The following is a 26,153-nucleotide window of genomic DNA, read 5'->3' on the forward strand; positions in this document are numbered from 1 at the left end:
CTCCATCACCATATAACTCAGACCCTCTCCAGTATTCCCTGGCATCCCCTTCCATTCCCATCTCCCTCCCATACACTCCCTCCCATACACTCCCTCCCATACACTCCCTCCCATACACTCCCTCCCATACACTCCCTCCCATACACTCCCTCCCATACACTCCCTCCCATACACTCCCTCCCAAGCATACCCAAATACCAGTCTTACTCAACAGCCTTCTCAGCAAGAACCTTCTTCTTCTGCTGCCACAAACACACCGAACAAATAGTCGAAAAGAAAAACAAGATACTAACCAAGTTCACATCAGCATCAAATCAACTTCAACCGTGGAAGATAGAGAGGGACAAACTCACCAAAGAGCAATGCTCAGCCCCCAAATAGCCTTCATCTCAAGACAAATAGCCTTGCTAGCCCCAATCCAAGAAACATAATCCACCTTCCCACTCAGACTAGCCAAATACCCCGACAACCGGCTCGCGAACGCATACGCCGTGGCATCTTTGTCGCCGAGCTCCGCCAGCGTCTCGCATTTCAGGTACGAAAGTGGCTTGCCGATTATCACGGCTACGACGATCAGCGCGATGAGGAGGAGCAGGTCGAGTACTGCGCACGGTAGGAAGGGCAGGATGTCGTCTTTAAAAAGGATTGTGCTGATTATGCAGTATATGGCGGCGATGCAGGTCTTTTGTTTGGCACTTTGTTGGTTTTTGGTTCTTGTTTGGTTAGGGTTGGGGAATGGTGCTTACCACGCTGATTGTGCCAATGACTATGTTTGGTGGCGTGGCGTTTGATGAGACGATGACTGAGATGAATTTGGCTGTCATGCCGATTATGGCGATTAGGGAGCTAGTTTGGAAGAGGCGTGAGATGAGGAATGTTGCGCCGAGGGCTCCGTAGCGGCTCATTTTGGGTGTTGTTTGAGCTTGGTGTTTGGATGGATAACGTATTAGGTCTTGTTGGACTGGACAAGCGACTTTTTGATTAATGCAGATGCAGGTTGATATAGTCGAAAGGACAACTTCAAGTTTGACGAATTGAGAACTGAAACTGAAACAAAGGAAGTAGATTTGAATGAAGACGAAGCTGAGGAATTGAAATCCTACCCGGTCCAGTCCTGTCTTATATAGCAACAAAGGCATCGAACAATGACCTCAACATCCTCCAGTCTAGATCCTATGATTAATTTAGCAGCAGTCAATTCTAGACCATCTATTGACCCAGCTCTGCCGTCCTCGCTTTGTGCGTTACAGGCTTTCTGGGGATCAAGCGCCCCCGGCTGAGAATGTCCAACCCGACTGGTTGCTCGCGAGAGCTGTATGCTAGATCTGGCGATCGGCATGAATGACAGCTAAAGCGACTCTAAGCTCTGCGTTCTAGACGGCTCTGCCTTTGCGGAAATATCTTTGGTTCTTGCTGGGTCCACCCCGGCGCTTAGGAGAAACCCTAACTGGTCCCCGAGTCTTCTCGGCCACTCGTTTGCTGGGCGTTTACTCATCTGAAGCAGGCGCTTATCTGTAACTGGGCGATTCATCTGCATTGTAGATCTCGTTTCATCATTGGTACTATTTATTTTCTGCAATCTGTTCTTATTGTCCGATGCGCGTGTGGACAGGGATGAGGTTAATTTCACGAGTCGGTACTTCTATCAGGGCGGATCGCCTGCGATCTATCTATTTCTTGGACTGCGCCTCATTTTTGATCGATTCATGATTAATTAGTTATTTACTTGTTCCTGGATACAATTATAGATGAGAGCATGTTCCGACGTTTACTCGTGCAATCTCCAGCCACCGCTGGTCCGCTTCTGGAAGAAGCCATCAGGGTCATAACGCTGTCTCGTCTGCAGGGCTTTGGCCTTGGACGCGGGACTGATACGGCCCCAGTAGTCCTGGCGGTAGTATGCATCGTTCATGAACAGTGGGCGGTACACATCAGGGAGGAGACCTTCGTTGATGTTCTTCTGGACTAGGTTGTCAAGACCTTGGTAGAGCTCGATGTTGGCGGCGTCGATTTTGGAGTCGTCTATCGAGAGGGCGTACGAAAAGTCCAGCTCGATGAAGATGTATGGAGTGTCAGTGGGGACGTCGAGGAGATCCTGGGATTCGTTAGCTATTGTCTCGTTGATCGGTATTGGATGGATTATGTACTCCGCCACGATCCTTGGCCTTCTGGGAAAAGGTCTTGGGCACGGGTTGGAAGGCAATTGAGCCCAGAACTCCAGTTACTTCCAGTACGGACTCGGTCACGTTGAACCAGTGGTCGTAGTACTCTTGGAGCACGTCTGCGCCAACGGTCTTGTTAGGGAGAGGAGTGGTCTCGGTAGCGATGGTGTAGCGTTGTCCGCTGCTAATAGTCAGTATATCTTCGTCATATCGCTTGATGTTCGACTCACTGGAGAATGAAAAAGTCATTGTTCTTCAGCAGATCATAATAGCTGTCCCATGTCTTGGCGGTAGAAGTGTGCTCAATGTCGGTGAACTCATCGAAAACCCCAGCAGGGGGCTCAGGGCCGTCATAGAAGACGAACATGATCCAGAAGTCAATGACCAGGCCATGCTCAGAAGTCAAGATGATCGCTGCCTTGTCATCAGGGTACTCATCGACAAAGTTGCGAAGAGCCTTCAGAAGCTGAGGAGTCTTGTCGGAGGTGAAAATGAAGTTTCCACCCCATACCTTGTGCTCTTGCGGGTGCGTCTGCATGGTGTATGCAGTCACCACGCCGAAGTTGTTACCACCTCCCTTCAAAGAGGCAAAGAGATCGGTGTTCTCCTTTTCGTTCGCATGAACAATGGTGCCATTGGCCAGGACAACTTCGTAATCCTTGACATTGTTAGCAGCCCAGCCGTACTGGGTGCTCAGGAAGCTCATTCCACCTGAGAGTGTTAGATTGTCATTCATCAACGCTGAAACCCTCACATACCTCCAAGCATATATCCTCCAATCCCGACACCTCCCAGACGACCTCCAACAACACACCGTCCAGTCCCATCAAGACCTTTCTGGGCCTCCTCCCAAGAAAGTCCAGGTCCAATAATAGCAGTGTTGTCCTCAGGGTTATAGTCGACTTGATCCAAGTTCTTAGTCGAGACCAGCAATCCATCTTGGATACTGGCGAATCCATTGTTCGGCATATGACCACCAGACTTGACAGCAAATAGAGTATCCACGTCATGCAGGTTCTTGATGACCTGGGACATCTCCGCTGCGCTAGATGGAGCGGCGATACAGGTAGGCTTGAGATCACCGCATGCCGCAGACCAATATTCGGTCAGATCGCTGTTGTAAGTGATTGAGAGCGGGTACTCGATGTCGATGCCTCCGTTTTTGAGTGTTGAGCAGATATCTGCCATTGCATGGGGAGCAAAGGCCGCAATAGATAGCGCCGTGGCGCGCCATCTGTTGTTTCCGAACATGTCCAAGAGAGTGTGGGTGATATAATTGAATATTGATAATATAGTCAAGAATTAGAAATGGTATAACGAGAGAACTGTAGGCTCGTGTAGAACCCTGCGGATACAGATCAAGTTAAGATTGAATTGCAGGATTGGGATTCAGTATATATAGTCATCCTGAATAGCGTCCTCGGGGAATATTTCTCAAGCCACCCAGTGGATCCAGCGAGAAGGGATCTGATCCACCGAAAAGGAAGGGATTTCACCTGAGCAGCAGTTCAGTAGCTCCATCGAATCCAACCGAGGGTCCACTACTCCGTACACCGGGGCAAGGTACAGCAATCGGGTATAGATTCCGGATCCAAACTTTGAATTTCATTTGTGACGAGTTCAGGATAGACTTTGACAAAGTAGGGTTCGGCATAGATGCAGAACAAGCACATGGGTACAAACGTAGCCTCGGATGAACTACGAACAGGGCAGAATCCAAACGAGTCAGCGTTCGGATGAAGCATCTGCATAACCGAGATGACTTTCTGCGCCGATCGAGGACCAGATAAGTATAGCCATGGAGCGTCAACGGCAGAGCAGGGGGTGAACAGGGTATCGCATGCATTGGTAGATACCGATCGGGCAATTTCCGTGTCCATCGCTGTCATGGTCGTTAAGCCATGTCCTCGGGCCTATGATCGACGGTATATTGCTCCGATGTGTTTTGACTTGGAATTCACCTGGCCTTCTAGATGCAATGGTCTGCCAGCTCGCAAACCACACACTGCTCTAATCGCATTGGCGAACTGATTTTTCTCCCAACTCCTATTTGAAAGTGGAGTGAAAGTGAGACACTGATCGTCAGGCCCAACGCAAATCGAAGAACTTGCGGGGGATTTCCCCTAAATGGGTTGAAGCGCCACATTCGGGAGACCCAGCTCGCTTAGGCCGGCGAGGAAATGATATTCATGACCTGTCAAGTTCGACGTTCTGTAGATCGACTTGGCGAAGTCTTTCTCAGGTTCGCTCTCACATGAAGTTGCGCTTCTCTCCGAGCCGGACCAAACGATGGCTTAAACGATGGCTTAAACGATGGCGAATACGCCGGGGGGTTCCACTGCTTTTTTCAAAGTGATCGCCAAGTTTCTCTTTGGGATATATATGCACGTACAAGCCGTCTTCCCAAAAAGTACCGTGGGGGTGGTTCTTCAGGGTGTTCTGTTGCCGGGGTAGTTGCACTGGGTTGTCAACTATCAGGGCAACATCTGAGTGGACGAGCACAAAGTATCGGATGTACATGAATTGTACCGTAGATAGTTATACTCGGCCCTTTTGGGCAGAAAATGGACTCCGATAGGTTGTGAAAGCGACAGCGAGTCGCACACGACACCCCTGTCCTTACCCCTGTGAGCTGCCGATCTCAACGAGGTCGTCGGGTCAGGGCGACCGGGGCTCGGGCACTATTGTCCTTGGCGAGGCCGGCGAGGTGTCTGAGGACATGCTGGCTGTGGTGTATTTCATGTGGAGTTCTATTTGCACAGTGAATAATAGCCTATTTTCGAGTGTCGATCATGTTCTGAGAATAGAAACATTGCGCATTCGCCTCGATATCAATGGGAGAAACTAACACAACAGCGTTAAAATATAAACAAGGAGCTATCATACAAGCTGTTATACATTGATGTATAGAGATGGGTTTTTATTGTCTCAAAAGAAGCCAAAATAGTCTGTACAGAAGGCTTCAACAGTCTTCTACGTATCGTCCCGCAACCATTTTATTTGAGCATAGTCTCAGAGCTATTGTTTCCTGCTGAACTCAAGTTGATATCTTACTCAGCCCAAACAAAATGTTCCTTGAAGATGCGTTGATCCTACGTATACTTCACAGCAACACGATTGGTTGAATCATTTGCACATACCGCCCAGGGCGGTAACAGAACTGCAGGCAGAATGACTAGTTTTCCAACTGGAACCTTTGCAATTACCATGTGTTAGCTCTGGCCATGGCACTTATGAAGATAGGGGCATTGCAGAAACTAGCAGCTGTCCGAAGAGCTGGCTTGCAGTCAACATGGCGACAGCGCGTAGGGTGCGCCCTCACTGCGCCTGCGCGTCTTCCGCTCACGGCGCGGCTTTTGTCAACCACGAATTCGTTCAAGTCAACTGAAGCTGTCGAAACAGAAGATACAGTATGTGGTACCAATATGTGGTGTATGAATACGTACTAAATATCTCTCTTGTGCAGCAGCAGTCATCGGTAGAGACCGAAGCACAGCAAAACACCTCCGACCTCCCAAAGCTCGTATTCGAAGAACATGGAGATATTCGCAATTACTTGTCCCAATGGGCGGCACAAAACCCATTGGACATGGACCCAGTGCGACAACTCCGCTCTCTCCGCTTCATGAAGCCAACCATCGGCGCAATGCCTAACAACCGAGAAGCGTCGGATGTTTGGGGTGTGCAAGAGAGAAGGAATGAGAACACAGATGATGAGGTCTTTGGAAATGACCACCTGGAGCCCGGTGATCTGATTGTCCGCTTGGATTCCTACGGCGCGTTCACCTACGGCATCTATGTGCGATCCGTCCACAAACAACGGCAGTTTTACATCTCTAATGGCAATTGGCGCATCTGCAAGGCTATCGAGTTTGACTATGCCATCAAAGGATTTGCCCCACCTGAACTTCTCGAGCCGTTGATAGAATGGTTACCGGATTCTGAAGCCATTCCACAAACAAATATCCAGACAGTCCCTGAGGGAGGTCTCCCTAGGCCAGTCGGTGCTCCTCTCTTGACAATGATGGACAACTTTAAGACACATATGGTGGAATTCTATCGAAAAAATTCTCATATCTTGGACAATCTGCATGAGTTGGTAGCAGATGATACCGAAGTTACCTGCTTGACCCTCGAGCAGTTGACAATCAATGCTCTAGATATCGAGGAGGCGGAACTGAACAGTATCAATATGTTTGCTATCCATCAAGCTGTCCGGCGCCATCCCTTCCTGATTGAAAGAGACAATATCTCAGTCTTCAGCCAAAACTATCTAGTGCAACCAAAATCAGTTGCCAAAATGGTCAATCAGGTTGTTGAGTGGACCCATGAACACCAGGAAGGCTTGGTTCGAGCTGTGATGGGCAAAGAAGTACCAGGCATTAGAGAAAAGCCGATGCAGCAGTTCCTTTCCAAAGCGCAGCGGCTGATTCGCATGAGCAGAAATGTTCGTTCGCCAACAATCATGTCCAGCGTCGGACCATCTGCCAAGAAGTTCAAACCTGGTCAACCTGAAAACCCTTTGGTGTACCGGGAATTCGCTACCGAGAGTTTCACTGCAAATGATCAGAAGATTCTTGAGTTCTTGCAGCTCTATGCGGTGCCTTCGACTGTCATGCCGTCTGGCACATTGAGATCAACAGCTACGCACATTATGCGAGCCACGGGCATGTATAATACCCTTGGTCTTAGTGAGGCTTCAACCCGCCTGTTTTTGCAAGAAATAGGTGTCATCGCTCCCTGGGAGAACCTTTACCCTCTTGATCAATATTTGATGCTTCCTGGACACGGTGGATCGATCTCGAAGGAGTTGGAACAGGAGGAGTTAGAAGAGACTTGCGCCAACATGACAGCCGATCAACTGCAAGATTCAATGCAAGATTTACGAAAGGATTGGGGTGATCTACCAGTCTTTTGTGTGGATGATGCCACAGCAGAAGAGATTGACGACGGTGTTTCCTTGGAAAGGATCCCAGGATCCGACGATACATTTTGGGTGCGCGTTCATGTTGCTAACCCAACTGCCTTCTTGAACCACGATGACGATATCATGCGAAATGCAGCTTCGCGAATCACCAGCACTTACATCCCGGAACGCTCTTATCCCATGCTTCCGAAGTCTCTCACTCAAAATCACTTTAGTTTGCAGCCTGATCGGCCTGTCCTCACAATTAGTGCCAAGATCAATTTACAAGGAGAGATCCTCGATACCGAAATCATTAACGGGAGAATTCACAATGTCATCACAATCACACATGGCACACTCAGTGACTACTTCAACAAAGGCAGCAAGATTCCCAGTGAGACTTGGACGGTAGGCGGCGAGCATACCAAACCACAATTACCCAAGAACAAAACTGTTCGCGACACTTTGTTGCCCGAAGACGAAGAAAAATTCAATATATTGCGCCAACTAATGCTCGCACTTCGCCAACACCGAGTCAAGAATGGTGCTATTGAGCTAACACCACTGCAAGCCAGAAGCTCTGTCTCAGTCCAGATGGGAGGACCAATGAAGCCATACGAGATGCAATCCACCACAGGACGCTACTACCTCGGAGACCCGATTATCAGTCTCGGTGTACACAACATCGACCCGTACGAGGTCCGGGATGTCTCCAAAGATAACCTGATCTCCCTGATCATGAACCTGGCTGGTAGCGTGACCGGCCAATTCCTCGCCTCCCGCAACATCCCCGCTGTCTTCGATGGCACATGGTATGACCCGGAGTATGAGCGCCTCACCAAGGAAAACATCTTCGATTTCTGCGGTTCGCATTACTATGATCTTAGTCCGCCCTCGCATCTCACAAAATCTACCCCGATCCCTCACCATACCATGGGTCTGGACGCGTATGTCAAGAGTACCAGTCCGCTGCGTCGCTACTGCGATATCATCGCGCACTACCAAATCGAGGCGGCTCTGCGCTTTGAGCATGAACATGGTCGTCAGTTCGATGCCCTCGTCGAAGATCCCGACTCGACCGAGCCTGCAATTCCAGAACAGGAACCAGAATCTGCCAACACGGAAACAGAGTCCGACGAACCCACCTCTCCTGTCTCGACGTCCACCGCCATCCTCCCCTTCTCCAAATTCGCCCTGGACGCCCACCTCACGTATCAGGCCCCAATCCAAGCCCGTATCAACCAAGTCGATGATTTCTCCAAGGAGCACTGGACTTGCATGTTCCTCTTCCGCGCATTCTATTTCGCTGAATGTGACCTCCCAGAAACATTCCCCTGTGTGATCCGCATGCCACGCACTCAGCTGAAACATGAAGACCCCGCGTACGGGGCTTCGATCACTAATCTCGGTTTAGATTGCATAGTCACTGTTCCTGCGTCTTTCCCGGATAAGGATGAGCTTGATGTCTTTTCGCTGGTCGAGGCCAGGATTATTTCCGTCGATATGGCTACTCTGCGGGTGACGTTGGAAGCCGTGAAATTCGTCAGGCCGTTTAAGAGAACGGGTGAATGGGCTTGATCTGATTGATCGCGTGGAATGTGGAATGAGGAATGTTTGTACTATATTGTATTATATTAAGGCATCGCCAATCATAAATAGACTCTGTATAATTGAGATGAGAATTGCACTATGTTTCATACGGAAGACCTGTAGCTCGCACTATCTGCTTCGACTACTCGCACTATCTCACTAGCTCAATGAATCACTCCGGCTGTTTGCAGATTGTCATGCAGTCTCTCGTCCTGGACTCTCTGCTCCATAGGTTGCGAGGCTTCTTTTGGGTAGTAGAGATACAAGACTTCAAACACGAGAGCGGACATCGACGTGAAGCTGTATTTTATCAGCGCTGGGAATTGTGCCATGGCTCTGGACGACTTACAATGCAATGAAACTGAATGCCTCGGCAGCATACTTCCGGCTACAGACTACCTCGCCGTTCCAGCGATGTACGCTGCAACTAACGTGGTTGAACTCCAAGGCCAGGAAAATGAACGATGTGAGCCAGCTGGGAGACAAGTATTAGCCCCGGAATACTATTCCGTGTTTCTAGTTACTCACAGATATGAAATTACCACGTCGGAAAAGAGTAGAGGGAGGACATGCCATCTACGACGATTGGCGAAGCAGCTTGTGCTTAGGACTATGGCGTTGATGATGGGAGTTAGGATGGACTGGATAAAGTTAGTGGCTTATTTAATAGAAATTGAGTCTGACTTGAACTAACAATGACCAATGAAAAAATCACAGTCAACGTCTTCGTGTTGACGACTGCCCAGGCAGTGATTCCGAGCACGACGATTGAACTGATGCACTGGATGATATGGGCGATGGTGGAAATCGTGCCACAGGGATGTTCGAAAAAGCTCAACATTTTGAAATCGGGCTTGAAATTCGTGTTATCAACAATTACTTCCTTGGGTAGTGTTCGAGGGGATAGTGTTGGCTTTTATTTCAGGGTCCAAAATGTATGATATCACCACATCGGGTGAACCACAGAAAGAGCTCCTTGGCTTGATTTTTGGTAAAAATGGAATCGGGTATGATTTGCTCGTCTGATGTATTCATTCCCCCTTTGACCCATGACCAGTCTGCTGTTGTATAGTTACTGGCCTTGTGCGAGTATGCGATGCTGTCGGAGGTGCAGCCCGTTATGACCCTGTACTTGGTCACTTTGTAGGATGCCGAACGTATGTTTAGTAGATGGAACATAATCTATATTCTAGTATTATAGCATAAAACTAAGAAATATCGCCTTGTTCCTTATCAAGTTATGCTTGGGAAACATTGACTTCCACGCCTTACGGGATGCATCGTGAATGACGCGGTATTCTCGCCGCAAATGGGGTTCTGGCGCCAAGAAAAGGGTCGTGGAAAAAGAACGTGGGATCTGGAGAATGAGATTAATTATATAAACGATCTACTGGACAAAGTCTATAAATGACAAAGAAAGGTAAAGAAAAGAGAGCAATTAGAGCTCAGAAATCGACCGGGCCCCTTGATCGGCTTCGAGTCTCCGGCATGATATACTTCTCCCCCTGAGGAAGTCGTTTCTTGGTCCGAACAGACGGCAACAGGTCAGGAACAATGGAAAACACAAAGAATGCGAAGATGAGCGCAGCAACTAGTCAATGTTAGCTTTGATCTTATCTCAAGGCGTCAACATAACAATAACATACCCCATTCCAGGACGGCGCCTGCATTCTTGCTCGTTTTGGAGCTCGATCTAGAGCACACACCGAAGCCAATGGCGACTCCAAGCTCGCAAATGATGAAGACAGCTTTGAGATAGAAGCTGACGAGCAAGATGCGAGCCTGGGGGTGGTACCATCGGCCCATGTGAATATATTCGAGACACACGAGAATAGCGCAGACCACGTAGCTTGCACTGCAGATTGATTAGTTAATTCATCACTTGCAGATGAGAAGGGGATCATACATGAACATGCCCAAAAATCCATAATGAAGGTGTTGGTGGTGCTTCGTGTCAAAGATGGACAAGAGAATGACGCCCAATGCGCCAGTGAGCGCGAAGAAAATCGAGCCGATAGCACATGATTTATCGAAAAGATCCCTGTTGCGTGCCAGTTGGCCTGCGTGTCGAAGCCATCGCTCGGACAAAAGCGATAGGGTCATGAACACGCCGGTGACGACGCAGCCGGCGATGAACAACGGCTTGAGTCTTTCGGCGCCAATGTGAGAGATATATCTGACTTAATTAGGACTTACAATCGAAGATGATATGCACAAGAACTCACGGAATTGACAGCTCAGCGCTCATGGTGGTATAATGTGGCTTGCCGTCCGCCGCCCAGCAGGACAGCATCGCAACCAGCATCGCTGTTTAGTCAGTATCAAGCAGAATAAGACATCTCTGGAATCAAGTCTCACATAGCCACATGCATCCTGACACCACGGGGAACAGCCAAAATGAAAGAATCCACATCTTGCGTGTAAGAGATTTTACTCTCCGAAGCGGAAACCCGCGGCTTTGTTTGTTCCTGTCTGAACGAAGGAGTCACCAAAGTAAAATGATTGGATGCAAGGGATCCTCAAATGAATGAGGGTACTGACGCCCTCTGTTCCTGCAGGAGGTATGTAAGGGGAAAAATGTGTCGCGACACACGACTTCTTGGCAGATCGTCGTCTCCACTCGGGGCTTTGTCTTGTTCGGGGCATACAGTCAAGTTACAGATTGAGTGGGAAAAAAAAAGAAACAGGTCATGGCTGATTGTGTTGAGATCAGCTTTGCAAGTCGTGGATATAGATATGTCTAGAAATTCCCCATGGCCCGTATCAGATTCTCCAAGGTTTGATCGCTACCTTTCCCGGCTGTCTGGGCATTACCCTTGCTAGGAACACGTTGAACAATATAATCCGCTGAAAGAGAAGCCACATCGGTCGCAGACCACATATCGCTATTCAAATGCTTGAAAATAGCAGTCACTTTGGTAGGAACAAGGGAGGGTTCCGGATCACTGGATTTCAAGACCAACTCAATGGTCCGAAGAAAAGCTTTGCAGAGTCGACCCCAGCCGAGACTCATGTGCCAAAGGCCAACAACACAGCCTTCGAGGACGAGGGCCCATTTTGGATTGTGCGCGTCGAGTTGGGTGGTCGCGTGCACACCTCCTAAGCAGAAGTAGTGTAGCATCACGATTGGAATGGACTTCCAGCCGTGACGGTGTTTGAACACTAGAATGAGGGAGCCGAGGGTTTCCATTGCTTCGAATTTGACGTGGTCGAAATCGATTGGGTGATCGGTCAGGTCGGCGGTTGGGTTGACTTTTGTTGTAAACAGGGTACTCAGGGAGATCAGAGTTGCCTGGTGATAAAAGCTGATGGGTTCGGGTCAGTAGAGAGTATGAACCTGGAAGGAAAATACCTACTGTAAGCAGATAATATGAGGGGTAGTATTCTGTTCAGGTAAGATAGATGGAGGCAGACTTGCTCTCCAGGCGACAATTCTTTCATATAGATCGTAGCAGTAGTCCTGTTCCTCTTTGGTCATAGTTCCGGTGAGTTTGAGCGAAAAGGTTGCAATTTCATTTACGATAACTGCCAGGGCACTTCTATACCGCAACGTTGTATAGTAGTTTGGCCGGGTGACCGGATAGTCGAATGGATAAGGCTTCCATTCCATATTCTCGTCGATCTTGGCGGCCTGTTCTGCGGAGCAGCGTTGTAGTGGAGGTACCGGCCAGTGAGAGACTTTCCTGTAAACCTGCGACGCAATTCTTCTCCAGGTTAGTAATTTCCATCGAACATGAAGGGGATACCCACGCTTGAACATCAAAGATGGCCCACGAGACCATTTCTTGGGACAATTCTTCCGAGGAAAGCTCGGTTTCTTTCTCGCTACGTGCGCAGCGTTCAACCGTATCGAAGCCTGTTTGGACATACAATTTTGCTCCGTTCATGATAAACTGCGTGCCCAGCCTATCCACTCCGAATGTACAGGAAAGCAATCCGAGCAAAATTCCGGATTGAATTGTAGGAAGATCCGGGGTCCCCTTGTCTTTTTCCCAGAGCCGCTGGATCTGGTCATATAGCTTCTGTCCTAGGTCTTTCTCCTCTCGGCGGTCAGTGATCCGGTTCAACCTATAGGAAAAGCTCTACATTTTGTTAGAGGAAAAGATCATCCATCAAGCAAAAGAGACATACACAGCCGAAGAAGAGCAGAACATAGACCAGCAAGTGAGAACAGTATCTTCCCGGGTGGTGAGTCTCGAGATCTTGAAGAAACGATTCTTGATCAATCAGATTCCAGGTCGGGTTCTCCCAGGTGAAATAGAATGACAATAGGTGACTGGCGGTGTCATTTTCCACAATCAACGTCCAATACTGGATTGAGTTCACTTGAACTGGAGGACCCTTCGTAATTGGCCGTTTCAACTTTGCCTCTTCGGACATCGACTCAATATACATCTGGCTCAGCGAGACCTTCGAAGTTGGCACTTGAACATGGTGCTTGGGCAGTGACTCTGAAAGGAGGATATCCGAGAAGATTTCTGGAGATTTTGTAAAGTGTTTCTGTTGGCTCAGTGGCAATTCACATATGTAAGAGCTGATCTCGAACCTTGAGGATATCGTTGACAGAAACTTTTTGATTGATTCTAGCCTGAGAGATAATCTCGGCCAATAATTCTTCATAAATCTCGACTTTGCGTTGTAGCGATACAAGCTGAAGCTTCTGATTATCCCGTTTCGATCCAGTATAAATGCAGGCCCTGTCTAACCGGATACAATTCCGGCATCTAGGACGGCCCCCGTCACATTTTGCCTTTTTCTCTCGGCAAGACGAACAAGCCGATATTGTCCGCAGATGATTGATTTCGGGGGGCTCATTTAGTAAGCGGGGAATCGCAATCTTGCCCGCGACATCATCGCGAGATGTGGAGGTCGATTTTGACCTGTGGGAGGCGCCATCCATTGGGTCAGGGATCGAACTGGGTTACTGGCCCAAAGTGCTGCAGTCCACTCGCACACAAACCCGTATCCAAAATTTTCGGGGTCTGGATCTTGTCGTGAATCTGGCGTGCCAAGCCAGGGGTCACGTGCCTGGGATATAGATCACATTGCGAAGTATGGACTAGATACTGGAGACTGCGTGGCAGGGAATTCTTCACTTCTTCAGTTCTGAATCTCCTATAGTAGCAACAATGAGATCTATCCGAGCACGTGCAAAGTGTCAAAGACTTCAAAATCAAGTGAAGTCGGAATTTCATCACGTGGGGTAGATGCAATGACGTAACCCAGAAACAACTTACCTAACTTGGCTGAGGTCCTTCAACGTTGACTTCTCCTCATGCCCTGCTGTCTTGTGTAAGCTGCATGGTTTGTGTCTTGTCCAGATACGTCAGTATGCAAGTTCTGTGCTCTGGTCAAACTCAGTGGTAGAATTAGCCACAATGACAATCCAGCCTTATACGTCGATCATTACGAACCGCCACACAAGTTGGGAGCCCAGGCATGGAGATCTACACGATGATCTCATGTCTGATATAGCACTCCGGTTGGTTCAAAATGACAAGGATGAGAGTATGTAAGATTCCCTGGAGACTTGGCAAAACACGACTGCCTTGAAACATGACGACATGTCTGTACACAGACTAAACTTGGCCCTAAACTTGGCCCTGAACTTGGCCCTGAACTTGGCCCTGAACCTGAACCGGTAATCAACATGAACATGGATGGCGTCCTGTTTGCTCATCACTGCCTCTTTCAGAGCCTGTGACAGAACCCTGAGCAAGTGGCTGACATTATCGATGAACCTATGCCAATGATAGAGCTGAAGGCGTTTGTTCTTGTTGACATTGCTTGATGGAGTGTAGGAAACAAACGTCACTTATTTGTTTAGCTGTCACATAAATACTCTCACTTCTCCCCAGACTTTCTCTTCTCCACAACCAACCCACAAACTTCTTCAATCATCATCTAAAACTCACATCTTTATCTACTTTCATCATCATCATCATTATGGATTTCGTTCGTAAGGCTGAAGAGGCCTTGACTGGCAAGAACAAGGACACCAAGGAGTCGACTCAGTCCGCCAACCATGGCCCTCACTCATCCAAGCTAGCCAACAAGCTTGATCCCCGTGTTGACAGTGACCGCGGTAGGTCCCACCTCACTCCACCTCCCCCACCTGTCAAACTTCATACTAATTGATACTCTTGCTGTAGACAACCGTGCTGCCCACACTGATGCCCACCACACTGGTGTTACTGGAACTACCGGCGCTACTGGAACTACCACTGGTACTACAGACACTACTACCGGAAACACTGGCACTGTCCACAAGTCCAGCATTGCCAACAAGCTCGACCCCCGCGTTGACGCTGATGCCGCCAACCGCACCAATGTTACTTCCACCAGCTCAACTGGAACTCACGGTGTGAACACTACCCACGGTACTCACGGCACTGCCGGAACTACTGGCCTGACCGGTACTGGTACTCACGGCACCCACACCCACGGCAGCACCAATGCCGGCCCTCACGACTCCAACATTGCTAACAAGGCTGACCCCCGCGTCGACTCTGACCGCGATGGCCGTGCTAAGCACGATACCTTTGGCACCACCGGCACTACTGGTACCACCGGCTCCTCTGGTCTGACTGGCTCCCACGGCACCACTGGCCTGACCGGCACTGGTACTCACGGCACCCACACCCACGGCAGCACTAACGTCGGCCCTCACGACTCCAACATCGCCAACAAGGCTGATCCCCGCGTCGACTCTGACCGTGACGGCCGTGCTAAGCATGATGCCCTTGATTCCACTCACGGAACTTCTGGTTTGGCTGGTACTCACGGTACTGGCACCACCCACGGCACTTCCGGCATGACTAGCACCCACGGTGCTCACAACACCTCTGGAACCGGCGCTACCGCTGGCCTGGCTGGCACCCACGCTGCCACCGGCACTGCCCACACCGGCAGCACCAACGTCGGCCCCCACGACTCCAACATTGCCAACAAGCTTGACCCCCGCGTCGACTCAGACCGTGATGGCCGTGCTAAGCATGATGCCTTTGGCACTACTGGTACTACTGGTACTACCGGTGCCTCTGGTCTGACTGGCTCCCACGGCACCACTGGCCTGACCGGTACTGGTGCCCACGGCAGCACCAACGTTGGCCCCCACGACTCCAACATCGCCAACAAGGCTGATCCCCGTGTCGACTCGGACCTCGATAACCGTGCTCAGCACCAGTCGCACTCTGTCGCTGGCACTGGCCTTGGAAGCAACACCCACGGCACTCACTCTCACACTTCTGGCCTTCAGCCTGAGTTGCACGGTACTACTGGCACCACTGGAACTACTAGCTCTGGTCTGACTGGTTCCGGTCTGGATTCTCGTACCCACGGTGCTCCTGCTGGTAGTTCTTACACTACCTCTGGTACTACTGGTGGTCTTGGCTCTACTGGCCTTGGCTCTACTGGTACTACTGGTACTACTACTGGTACCACCACTGGTCCCCACGACTCCAAGATTGCCAACAAGCTTGATCCTCGTGTTGACTCTGACGCCAGCCGTGTCCAGCAGGATGGTTTGCAGCGCTTCTAAGTGCAGCATAGCCTCTCTTTCGGGTGGATTACTTTATTCTTATGATCTCTTTGCCCACCCCGATTCAGGCTGCTTGTGATAGTGGCTTCTGGATCTTTGATACGATGTGACGACCTTGATTTCAGCAAGCAACTTCGTTTTTTCAGATAGGATACACAAATGAATACTCTCTTCTATTTCAATATCGCTCCAATGATGTAGTTGTAGTTATTATACATGAGTAGAGATTGATTAACTTATCCTCTAACCTCTGACCTTCGGTCTTGGACCAAGTGGTGACTATATTCGATATAATACAGTGATTTATACATTGTTCCTGTTCGATGCTCGGTTTTCAACGACTCAAATATCAAGCATCAAACATCGAAAACCTCTTTGACAAGAGCTTTCTTATTAACTGTGATCCGTCAGCATTGTCATATCATCAACCTGCAATAAAAGAGGACCTGGTACTTACCCTTCCCCATCGCATTCCTAGGAATAGCATCTAGAACCTTCATCTCAGACGGGATCTTAAAAGCAGCCAGAGAATCCTTCAACGCCCGTCTCATGTCCATTGGACCCCATGATTTCCCACTCCGACCTGAAGAAGCAGCTTCGGGATGGAGGACTACGATAGCAGCGACTTTTTGTCCCCATTTTTCGGATGGGAGGCCGACGACGGCTGCTTCGACTATTTGCGGACTACATTGTGAATGTTGGTCAGTGGGGGGTTTGCTTTAGGGGGGAAAGGAAGGGGAAACAGACAGTGAAAGCAACTCCCGCTCAACCTCCAGCGCGCTGATCTTCTCGGCGCCACTCTTGATGATATCGACACTTTTCCGCCCTTGGATGAAATACATGGGTCCCTTGGCCCAGTCGCCACTGGCGCCGGATCCAGCGCCCTGGACAATCTTCCTTGTTGCGACATCGCCGGTGCAAAACCATTTCTTGCTTGTGGCATCCCCTTCTCTTTCTCCCTGTTCTTCTCCGCCACGGTTGTCAGTAACAAATGCCTCCCGTGTGGCCTTTTCGTTGCCCCAATATTCACTGAAGATAGTCTCGCCGCGTAATTGGATCTCGCCTTCGCGTTGTCGCCCTTCGGAGTCGAGTTCCTGTCCAACGGGTATGACCTGCCCGTTCTCTGTGTCGACTAGACGCGCTTCTACGCCGGGTAAGGGCCAGCCGACGCTGCCGTCGACCCGGTCTTGGTTGTCTAGCCCGCAGCTTATTGCCATGCCGACTTCGGTCATGCCGAAGCGTTCCAGGAGGATGTTGCCGTTGCTGAGATTTGACCAGGAGGTTTTGGTGGGTGTTGGGAGGGCGGCTGAGCCGGAGATGTTTAGGCGGAGGTTTGAGGGGGAGATTCCTTCTTTGGCGGCTTTTTGGGTTTCTTGGGGGAGGGTTGGGAATGTGGTTAGGAGTCTATTGTAGATTGTTGGGACGGCGGTTAGGAAGGTTATTTTGGATGAATTGTTGTTTGTGGTGGTGATGCTGGTGTCGGATTGGAATGGTGCTGCGAGGCGTTTCCAGACTTGGTCGGTGTTGAAGGGATACATGAATTCGATAGATGAACCTGCTACTATCGGTGCCACGATTGCGTTTACCACGCCGTGGATGTGGTGCAGTGGTAGTAAGTGCAGGAGGCGATCATCGGGGGAGTAGTTCCACGCCTGTAAGAGCGACGAGGCTTGAGCTGCCAGTGCCGATAGTGGGATGAGTACGCCTTTCTATAGACTGTTAGATGTCTGCTCCTTCTTGGCTGGTGGTAGTGGACTCACTGGTCGATTGGTCGTGCCAGATGTGTATAGCATCATTCCTCCAGAAGGCTTCTTGGCCTCCTCCAGGGTGACCCTTTGCCGAACAGCACCCTCTAACAACTTCTTGCGGACATTCAATATAGGCTCACGATCCAATCCCTGACGCAGCACTTCCATAGCCTTGTCCGCATACTTCTCGGTAGCAAGCAACACCTTCGCCTGCGAATTATCAAGAATATACTTCAACTCCGCTGACGGGAAAGAAGGCGACAACGGCAATGCAATAGCATCACTCGCAAGGATCGCCAATAGCGTCACTGCGGACCAGTCAATAACCAGACCGATCACTTGAAGGTGAAGGAAGCACCGTACCTACGTAGTCATAGCTATTCTCCGCCAGAAACGCAACCCGCTCACCAGCCAATTTACCCTGCGCGTTGGCGTTGGCGTTGGCAGCTTTGCGCTCGAGGTCCTCCTTCGCCGCAACGACGTCGGCCACTAGACTCCCATACGTAAAGGAGCGGGCGGAGACACTATGAACCACAGCTAGACTGTCCGGATCGTGGTTCTGCAGCGCGCGGAAGATGTGCGTGTTCGGGAGTGTCGATAGCTGTCTGAGCGCGACGGGCATGCGACTGCGACTGGGATTGAAGCGCGCGCGTCGGCTGAGGAGCGAGATCAGTGACATGGACATCTTTGGAGGATCAATTGCATTGCAATTGCATGTGGATTGCAATTCCTGCAGGGCGTCGCTTGGTGGGAGGCACTTGGGGGGAGGCAAGTTGATGTCATGAGTGAAGTTCCGAAATCACAAACATCCGATTGGGCCTCGTTTGCCCTTCTTCATCTCTCGCTCCTCGCTCCCGATGCTGCCTCGCTGTTTGCCGGGTCTTTTTCCCCGTCGTCTGTTCTCTGTTTCAACCAGGATGGCTTCTATGACTCCGTTGGAGGATGCCATGCGCGATAAGGTCAGTGTTCTTCCCCGGTGGTGGCGTGGTGCTGGTACTGGTCAAACGTGCAATGCTCACTCTTCTTCTCTCTGCTTTAGATCGCTCATGCCTTTACCCCCTCTACGCTGATTATTCGCAATGATTCTCATAAGCATGCGCACCATGCTGCTATGGAGGGGTCGACGTCGAAGGAGACGCATTTCCAGTTCGTTCTATGCCGGCCCCTGCCTGTGTGAAAGAGTCGGGCTAACAACTGCTTCTGTAGTGTGACGATTGTTTCAGATTCATTCGAGAAGAAGATGCAACCAGCTAGACATCGAATGGTCTACGCCTTGTTCAAGGAGGAGATGGCTCGTGAGGGTGGACTGCATGCGCTGCAATTGAAGACCAAGACGCCCGCGGAGGAACAGCGAGAGAAGGAGAAGGAGAAGGCATAAACAGAACAGAGATTTGTGTGTTCGAGTATAGCCAGATACCCCTCGAATGCATTGCATTGCTTTCATTCACTGTACACTACACCTACTATTCCAGGTACTGTTGCACATCCTGCACATCAAGATCAGACACAAGAAATCAATTATTAGACGGTATTACATAGTTTCCAGCCTCAAACAGGCCAACAGAAAAACAATCTAGTATATACATTCATGCGCCGCGACCAAGGCGTGGGAGCGGGCAGCTGTACAACAGAACAGCTCAGCAAAGACAAAAGAGAAGCACAATTGAAGGCATTGCTTTTACACAAGAGAAAAAAAAAAATGAAATGCGAGGGTGGTGGTATAACAACGAGGGGAAAGACAAAGAAAAGTTCGAGAAATCATGGAGATCAGTTCTTCTTGTTGCCCTCGACGACACCGACGGCGACACCGACCACAATGGCAATGATGATGACTGCGAGAGGTTAGCGGGGTGCAACAGAGACCGAGAATGGAAGAGGGCAGAGTATAACTTACTAACGATGATCAGCGCATACCATTTCCAGCGACGAGCGTTCTTGGCGCTCTGAATCGCGCTGTCCAACTTGGTGTTGGCTTGCTCCACGTTGCGGTGTGTCTCCTCGGCGCCCTGGTTGATTTGTGCGACTGCCGGCTCCTGCTGCTGCACCAGCTCGGCGACTTCATTGTACAGCTGACTGAGGGCGATCAGGTCTTGTTCGATCTTGCGGATGGCAGCGGAACGCTGCATGGTGGCCTGGCGGGCATCGTTGGCCTGGCGAGTCCGGGTACCGGGAACCTGTTCGGCCATTAGAATGATTCCGGGGAATTTTGCGCGCTGACACCTGTACGTACCACAAAGCTCTGCTCTTGGCCCATGAGCACGTTCTGCACACCCTGCTCCAACTCCTCGGGGGTCGCCTCGGGGTTGGCAATCTCGTATCGGCGGCGCACTTGCTCCTCCAGGCGCTTCTGGAAGTCGCTCTGTGTGCGCTGGTACTGCTCGATCTCCCGGCGGAGGTTGCGGCTGACGTTCTCGACCTGGCCCGAGACACGGCTGTCGCCGGATCCAGGGGTCTCCTTGATGCGCTTGAACTGATCGCGCAGGTAGCGCAGCGCCGTGTTGATCTCATCCTCAATGTAGTCGAGTGTTTGGCGCGACGCCTGGTCCTCCTTTCCGGTGCTCGAGTCGAGGAGGGCCTTTTGGGCGTGTGCGAGCTGGGTCTCGCGCTTGGTAGTCAACTCGGCGATTCCCTCGTTCAGCTCCTTGCACTTGTTCAAGATTGCGGTTGGACCGCCGCCGCCGGAGGGCTGGTTCATGTTGGACATTTCTATTCGTGTCAGCGCGGGTCGCGACGCCGTTGAATTGACACCTACCGTAGCCCCCGTTTCCAGACTCCATGGCCCCGGACTGGTTGTAGCCACCGCCATACCCATAGCTTTGCTCCTGGCTGCCGTAGGGATTCTGCTGCTGGCTGCCGTATGGGTTGTACTGGCCGTAGCCCCCTTGGCTGTTATCCCCCAAGCTCTGGTACTGGGGAAATCTGCATCAGTCCCATACATCCTTAATTCCGGATCCACCAGGCTCACTCACACTCATGATTGCTTAGAAAGATTGAAAAAAAGAAAAAAGGGTGGTTTGTCAGGTGCAAAGGGGGGGAGATGAAGGAGGGAAGGGTGAGACGGGAGATGTGGAGGCAGAAGCGGTAGCCAAGACGTTACGTTCAAAGGTGAAGAGAAGAAAAAGACAATGCAGAGAAGTCCAATAAGGAAATGCAGGAGTAAAATTAAGCAATTGGAAAATGAAAGGGTCTCCCCTATTTTAGCAACTCCTTACGTGGACCGCAGAGATTTGGTTTTCGCAGGGTACTGGGTACTTGGCTTATGCTGGTGGAGTCCCCTCTGAGACGGGTACCCAGTACCCACGTCAGGGTCTGCACGTCATGATTATCGAGAGCTCTACAGTACATGTAATGTGAATCGGTGAATCTGTGAGTTCCAATGCCGCAGTTAGACGCTGGACTCAACTTGGGGAAAAGCGCAATTGCACTCCGAAAATAGAGACCAATCAGCTGAAGCTGCCAATGCTAAGCCTCAGCAGATCCAGTTGTAGAGATCGCCCAAGACCCATTCGGATGCAGGTGGACTGTAGCTATTCTAGGCTTCAGTCAATTCAGTCAATTGCCCCAAATATCCCCAAGATCCTGCGAATTGGGTTGCAGGTGAGAGCCGCTGGACTCCAAGTTTAGGCGCCCATTTGCACACTTCCCCGTTGAGTGCTGAGTCACGTACCTATAGATCAAATATAGGATATTCAAGGCATCTCAATAATTAGACGAAGTAGATGCCTAGCAGGCATCGATAGATACTTCAGGTCACATTCTACCTACTTCCAACATTGACATCATCTTGTATAAGCTCTCCTAGGCACTACACATCCATCGCGTGTCATTCCAGAGCCTGAGACATACCGAATCCAAACACTAATCAGCCAAAACACCAAGCAAGGATGGAGCATCAATACGGCTGAGCTCATCCCTGCACTGCGCGATCATTGTTTCACTAACGTTACCTTCAAATCTTGGAACTCATTGATAGCTAAGCAGAATCTCAATGGAATCCTCAACTCGATCTTCCCCTTGAATCTGCGGGGAACTGCCACATCGCATCGGATGTCGGACTACCGGTGGAAATAGCTCTCAATGTACATGTCAGTATAAAGCGTCAACTGTTGAGCTGAGCGTAGAGTGCATCTCCATGGACGCGCTATGTCAACTGCGGTCAGCCCCGGGGGTTGTCCACATCATCATTTATGCAACTTGTCCGTATTCGAAGATTGGTGGCGATGTCTTGGGATGAAATGAAACACTATCTGACTTTCGGCTCCTTTCTCAGTGCTTATGAGCTTGCTGATTGGGGGTTCTTCTGTAGAATTGGACAGTAGACAGTACGAACAGACTCGCGAAACCCGACCAGTCAGATATGGTCCAATGCAGGGCAATGGAGGGAGTGGAGAGAAATCAATTAAAATCATGGATTTATTTATGTATTGATTTATTTATATAAGTATATACTACTATTATGATCATAATCATAAACACGTCTCCGGATGTGCAAAAGAGAAAACCTGCTCAAGATGCAAGCAAAGTCCGACTCCAGCGGAAATGAAAGATGCAGTCAACACCCATCACAAAAATGCAGGCATGAAACAAGGTGGGAATAGGGCAAATAAATTACAGAAAACACCGGCAGCACCGACACTCAAGCGAAGAGGGGATCTTAGATCTTGGGTGCGGACTCGCGGCGGGATGCGCGGCGAGACTCGGCGATGGGAGCCTCGGGCATATCGTCTTCCGCGTCCAGGGCGTTCAAGTCGTCTTCCTGGGAGTTGAGGTGGTGGAAGACCATGTAGAAGATCAGACCGCAGATGAAGGAGGCGCAAGCCAGACCGACGAACATCCACATGATGGCGGGGTCGAAGGCGGCAGGGGTCAGAGCCTCGGCGATGGCGGATCCGAAAGCGTTGGTGAGCAGGTACATCGACTGCACAAAGGACTTCATGCTGGGGGGTGCCTTGGTGTAGGCGTACTCAAGACCGGAGACAGAGGCGAAAATCTCGGACACACCAATGAAGACGTAGGCTGGGGTCTGAATGGCGATGTGAACGTGGTTGCCTTGGGCGGCACCGTCGATTTCGGAGGCAGCGCAAAGGGGCTGGCCGTAGCAGGGTCCGGCGGAGTAGATCAGGTGCTGGACAATGGCGGCGTACATCATGGCCAGGGCGGCGACGATGAAACCAAGGGAGATACGGGTAATGGGGCGGAAGGGAATCTTGAGGCGGCGCATCAGGGGGTAGACGCAGGTCTCGAGCAGGGGGATGAAGACGATGATGGAGATAGGGTCGAAGTTCTGCATCAGATCGTTGGGGATACCGTGACCCTCCATCTGACCAGCCTGGGTGACGAAGTTACCGGAGAACTGGCCGTAGACGACCCAGTAGATGGGGTAGAAGGCGAAGACACGGCAAGCAATGAGGGCACGCTTGAGCTCGTCGATGAAGTGGTCATCCCAGGGAAGAGAGACCTGGGCTCCTGAGTTCTCGGCTTGCCAAGAAGGCTTGGGAGCATCCATGTTGCGGTTGCGGACCATGATCCAGAGAGCGCGGAAAGCGTCGGTAATAATGGATCCCTGGGGAGGGCGGACGACGTAGTACTTGCGGCCGAGAATGATCACCAGGGTACCGACCATGAACATGCACAGACACAGCAGGTAGGCGGACCAGAAGCCAATATAGAGCTCCATGTAGGGAGTAGCGAGGAGGGACAGCGAACCGAGGTTGATACATCCGTAGAAGATCATGTAGATACGCTGGATAGTCAGGGCAGGGTCGATAACGACACGCTCACCCTTCTTGGTGGTGGTGATGGCCATCTTCTTGCGCTTGTACTGGTCGGCGATCAAGGGTGCCACGTTACTCTTGATACCACCGGTACCCAGACCGATAATCAAAATGGCCACAATGAAACCACCCAGTCCGGAGCCGTGTTCCAAGGCGGAGGGAATGGATGTGCAGACCAGGATGAGCAGACCGACCATGTAGACGAAACAGAAGAGCACGATAGTCTTGTACTTGCCAAGATACTGATCGGCGATGATGGCACCAATAATGGGAGTGACATAACACCAGAACTGGAAGAAGGTGGTGAGACCGGTGGCACCCTGGTGAGCCATACCGAGAGCACCGCGTCCTTCACTGCCATCCAGCGGACGCTGGACGTAGTTCTGGAACAGACCAGACATTCCGTAGTATGTGAAACGCTCGCACAGCTCGACCACGGCCACCAACCACGCGGAGAGGGGCAGGTTCTCAGCGACATGGCGCAGAGAAGTCTTCTCGTAGAGAGTAGGTTCTCCGCCATCAGGAGTCACCTGGTTTTCCTTGTCCAGGTCGGTGTCCATGGCACCCTTTTCATTCACGACGATCTCCTCGATGGGGGCATTGTTTCCTGATCTGAAAAAAATTAGGGTTAGAGTGAGTCAGACAAATTGAGTCGAGTCGAGGCACACATACTGAGCAAGCTCAACCTCACGCTCGGTCGACATAATGGCTATAGACCAGCGGGTTCTCCAAAGGGGTAGGAGAGAGGGCGATCAGAGGGATAGAGAAGAGAAAATCCGGGCGACCACGCTCTTATGCTATATATGCAATTTTAACGTGCGAGGCTCGGTGGGGAAAATGCTCTTATCGAACCGAAAAGTCATAAATAATAATAAAAAAGGACTAAATCTCCCTCATCTCCGCCGCTAGATCCATCTGAGAAGGTCGCCAAATTCATTGTTCGCAGCTCGACCGTGGATGCGATCGGCGGTCTCTATCGCACAACGGGGAGTGGCTCGCTCGATGGATGTAACCCCACGGCATAAAGCGGAAGCGAACAGAAAGTCGCAGATGGCGACAAGCAATATGCCGAGCACGCGCAGAGCGGAGCTAAACGGATCAATCAGAGGTCGCGCTTAGGTCTGGCATCTGGTGTCTGGGGATTCTGGAAGGGCTAGTCCGTTCCTCCACTGTGACCGTTGGCGAATCACATGGCCACTTCCAGTCGGAGATTGCCGGTGAGGTTGAAAATTTCCCAGATGAGTAGAGTACTTCCGGTGTCTTGCCACGAGATATCCTTTTTTCGCCCGGAGTCCACTCCTTACTCCGGAATCAGGCAACGGGTTATGTTCGGGATCTGAATTTTTGACCGATGCGGGTATCGCGTGATTCAGGCAGGGTGAAGGGTGAATCATGATATTCGACAACATGGCAGTGAGGTACACTGAGGTACATTCCAGTCATGTCGACATACCAGCTGTATCCTGTTTGCGGGTGGTGCTGTGGCAAGCAAAGTTTGGACCTGTTGCTTGTTAATTGCTTGTCGGGATCCCCTGGTCCGCCACTCTCGCCGCATGCAACGTTGGGGCTGTTCCCCGCGTGCTTATCGCCTCTCAACAACCAATGCGCGTCAAAGTCCCTGTCCACTCTGGTTTGAGTTTCGGAGATGTCTCATTGTTGAGCTCCCAGTGCTACATACCCCGGAGTTGTCCTGCTTTGCTGGGGCGATTGATCCCACGATAGGTTCCGCGACAGGTTCCGAGTGTCCATAGTACTCGTATCCAGCCAATGCGAAGAGTGCATGGGAGTCGTCGCTGTTTTCGGTTGCGGTTCGGTTCAAGCCGTGATATCCGGGGTAATTATTCTCTCGTAACAACGTGTCTTAGTGTGTTCTGTGCTGTGTTCAGATGGTGAGGTGGATCAAAGCCAAGACTCGTGATAAGGATTGGTCATGATGAGTAGTCAGTGATGGTCAGTGACCTTGATATGGTCAGTAATGGTCAGTGATGGTCAGTGACATTTCATGTATCAGAGTCAACAGAGTCACACAACATTGAGTGCAGACAAGAAGTCAAAATCCTCCAAGCGATCACCGGGGACACGGCCGCATATATACCAGGCATGGCCACGCCCTTGGCCGCTTGGCCTCCGACCTCGCTTGATAGGCTTCCACCAACAGCAGCCCTCATGGTCAGCAATCTCTCGTCCCCTCAAATGGCGTAGAGCCCCCAAGCCCTTGGCTGGTCTGGGCCACCAATGTTATCAGCCACGCTAAAAATTGGCAATTGGGGGTGATGGGGGGACGGGAGATAGGGTCGCGTGGGAGACTTCCTGGAATATAAGAATTCAAGAAAATCCGACTCGGATGGCTACGGTATTTCTATGGGGCTCGCTGGTCGACCGCGCGTCATCAGGGCTCTATATGATCGCCCCTATACGGACAGATATGATCGC

General features: G+C 50.6%; 12 protein-coding genes across 12 annotated transcripts; 3 read left to right on the forward strand and 9 right to left on the reverse strand.

Moving 5' to 3' along the window:
- Positions 1–203: 203 nt before the first annotated feature.
- On the reverse strand, positions 204–905 carry N7511_007400 (uncharacterized protein; the record flags this gene model as incomplete). The annotated part of the gene is made up of 3 exons (XM_057129777.1): positions 204–288; positions 354–682; positions 747–905. 3 exons carry the CDS (start codon positions 903–905, stop codon positions 204–206), a joined length of 573 nt encoding a protein of 190 aa, XP_056982845.1.
- An 863-nt stretch (positions 906–1,768) lies between these two features.
- On the reverse strand, positions 1,769–3,413 carry N7511_007401 (FAD-binding oxidoreductase; the record flags this gene model as incomplete). The annotated part of the gene is made up of 4 exons (XM_057129778.1): positions 1,769–2,095; positions 2,148–2,343; positions 2,393–2,873; positions 2,921–3,413. 4 exons carry the CDS (start codon positions 3,411–3,413, stop codon positions 1,769–1,771), a joined length of 1,497 nt encoding a protein of 498 aa, XP_056982846.1.
- A 1,973-nt stretch (positions 3,414–5,386) lies between these two features.
- N7511_007402 (exoribonuclease II) lies at positions 5,387–8,646 on the forward strand (the record flags this gene model as incomplete). Its single annotated transcript, XM_057129779.1, has 2 exons — positions 5,387–5,572; positions 5,629–8,646. 2 exons carry the CDS (start codon positions 5,387–5,389, stop codon positions 8,644–8,646), a joined length of 3,204 nt encoding a protein of 1,067 aa, XP_056982847.1.
- Positions 8,647–8,822: 176 nt separating this feature from the next.
- On the reverse strand, positions 8,823–9,499 carry N7511_007403 (MARVEL domain-containing protein; the record flags this gene model as incomplete). Its single annotated transcript, XM_057129780.1, has 4 exons — positions 8,823–8,958; positions 9,008–9,133; positions 9,187–9,299; positions 9,353–9,499. The coding sequence occupies 4 exons, from the start codon at positions 9,497–9,499 to the stop codon at positions 8,823–8,825; spliced, it is 522 nt and encodes a 173-aa protein (XP_056982848.1).
- A 604-nt stretch (positions 9,500–10,103) lies between these two features.
- On the reverse strand, positions 10,104–11,071 carry N7511_007404 (Frag1/DRAM/Sfk1 family protein; the record flags this gene model as incomplete). Its single annotated transcript, XM_057129781.1, has 5 exons — positions 10,104–10,249; positions 10,305–10,513; positions 10,565–10,834; positions 10,884–10,965; positions 11,017–11,071. The coding sequence occupies 5 exons, from the start codon at positions 11,069–11,071 to the stop codon at positions 10,104–10,106; spliced, it is 762 nt and encodes a 253-aa protein (XP_056982849.1).
- Positions 11,072–11,398: 327 nt separating this feature from the next.
- N7511_007405 (fungal specific transcription factor domain-containing protein) lies at positions 11,399–12,136 on the reverse strand (the record flags this gene model as incomplete). The annotated part of the gene is made up of 2 exons (XM_057129782.1): positions 11,399–11,963; positions 12,015–12,136. 2 exons carry the CDS (start codon positions 12,134–12,136, stop codon positions 11,399–11,401), a joined length of 687 nt encoding a protein of 228 aa, XP_056982850.1.
- A 61-nt stretch (positions 12,137–12,197) lies between these two features.
- On the reverse strand, positions 12,198–13,038 carry N7511_007406 (fungal specific transcription factor domain-containing protein; the record flags this gene model as incomplete). Its single annotated transcript, XM_057129783.1, has 2 exons — positions 12,198–12,740; positions 12,790–13,038. 2 exons carry the CDS (start codon positions 13,036–13,038, stop codon positions 12,198–12,200), a joined length of 792 nt encoding a protein of 263 aa, XP_056982851.1.
- A 1,566-nt stretch (positions 13,039–14,604) lies between these two features.
- Positions 14,605–16,198, forward strand: N7511_007407 (uncharacterized protein; the record flags this gene model as incomplete). The annotated part of the gene is made up of 2 exons (XM_057129784.1): positions 14,605–14,743; positions 14,811–16,198. The coding sequence occupies 2 exons, from the start codon at positions 14,605–14,607 to the stop codon at positions 16,196–16,198; spliced, it is 1,527 nt and encodes a 508-aa protein (XP_056982852.1).
- A 356-nt stretch (positions 16,199–16,554) lies between these two features.
- On the reverse strand, positions 16,555–18,631 carry N7511_007408 (acyl-CoA synthetase; the record flags this gene model as incomplete). Its single annotated transcript, XM_057129785.1, has 5 exons — positions 16,555–16,595; positions 16,656–16,882; positions 16,946–17,907; positions 17,959–18,254; positions 18,310–18,631. The coding sequence occupies 5 exons, from the start codon at positions 18,629–18,631 to the stop codon at positions 16,555–16,557; spliced, it is 1,848 nt and encodes a 615-aa protein (XP_056982853.1).
- A 172-nt stretch (positions 18,632–18,803) lies between these two features.
- Positions 18,804–19,324, forward strand: N7511_007409 (BolA family protein; the record flags this gene model as incomplete). Its single annotated transcript, XM_057129786.1, has 3 exons — positions 18,804–18,905; positions 18,986–19,092; positions 19,153–19,324. The coding sequence occupies 3 exons, from the start codon at positions 18,804–18,806 to the stop codon at positions 19,322–19,324; spliced, it is 381 nt and encodes a 126-aa protein (XP_056982854.1).
- Positions 19,325–19,713: 389 nt separating this feature from the next.
- N7511_007410 (syntaxin) lies at positions 19,714–20,921 on the reverse strand (the record flags this gene model as incomplete). Its single annotated transcript, XM_057129787.1, has 5 exons — positions 19,714–19,778; positions 19,841–20,120; positions 20,177–20,652; positions 20,699–20,855; positions 20,916–20,921. The coding sequence occupies 5 exons, from the start codon at positions 20,919–20,921 to the stop codon at positions 19,714–19,716; spliced, it is 984 nt and encodes a 327-aa protein (XP_056982855.1).
- Positions 20,922–22,600: 1,679 nt separating this feature from the next.
- N7511_007411 (peptide MFS transporter) lies at positions 22,601–24,424 on the reverse strand (the record flags this gene model as incomplete). Its single annotated transcript, XM_057129788.1, has 2 exons — positions 22,601–24,332; positions 24,393–24,424. 2 exons carry the CDS (start codon positions 24,422–24,424, stop codon positions 22,601–22,603), a joined length of 1,764 nt encoding a protein of 587 aa, XP_056982856.1.
- Positions 24,425–26,153: the final 1,729 nt, after the last annotated feature.

This window comes from Penicillium nucicola, assembly GCF_028828085.1.
Source record: "Penicillium nucicola strain IBT 29836 chromosome Unknown utg000007l, whole genome shotgun sequence".
NCBI lineage: Eukaryota > Fungi > Ascomycota > Eurotiomycetes > Eurotiales > Aspergillaceae > Penicillium > Penicillium nucicola.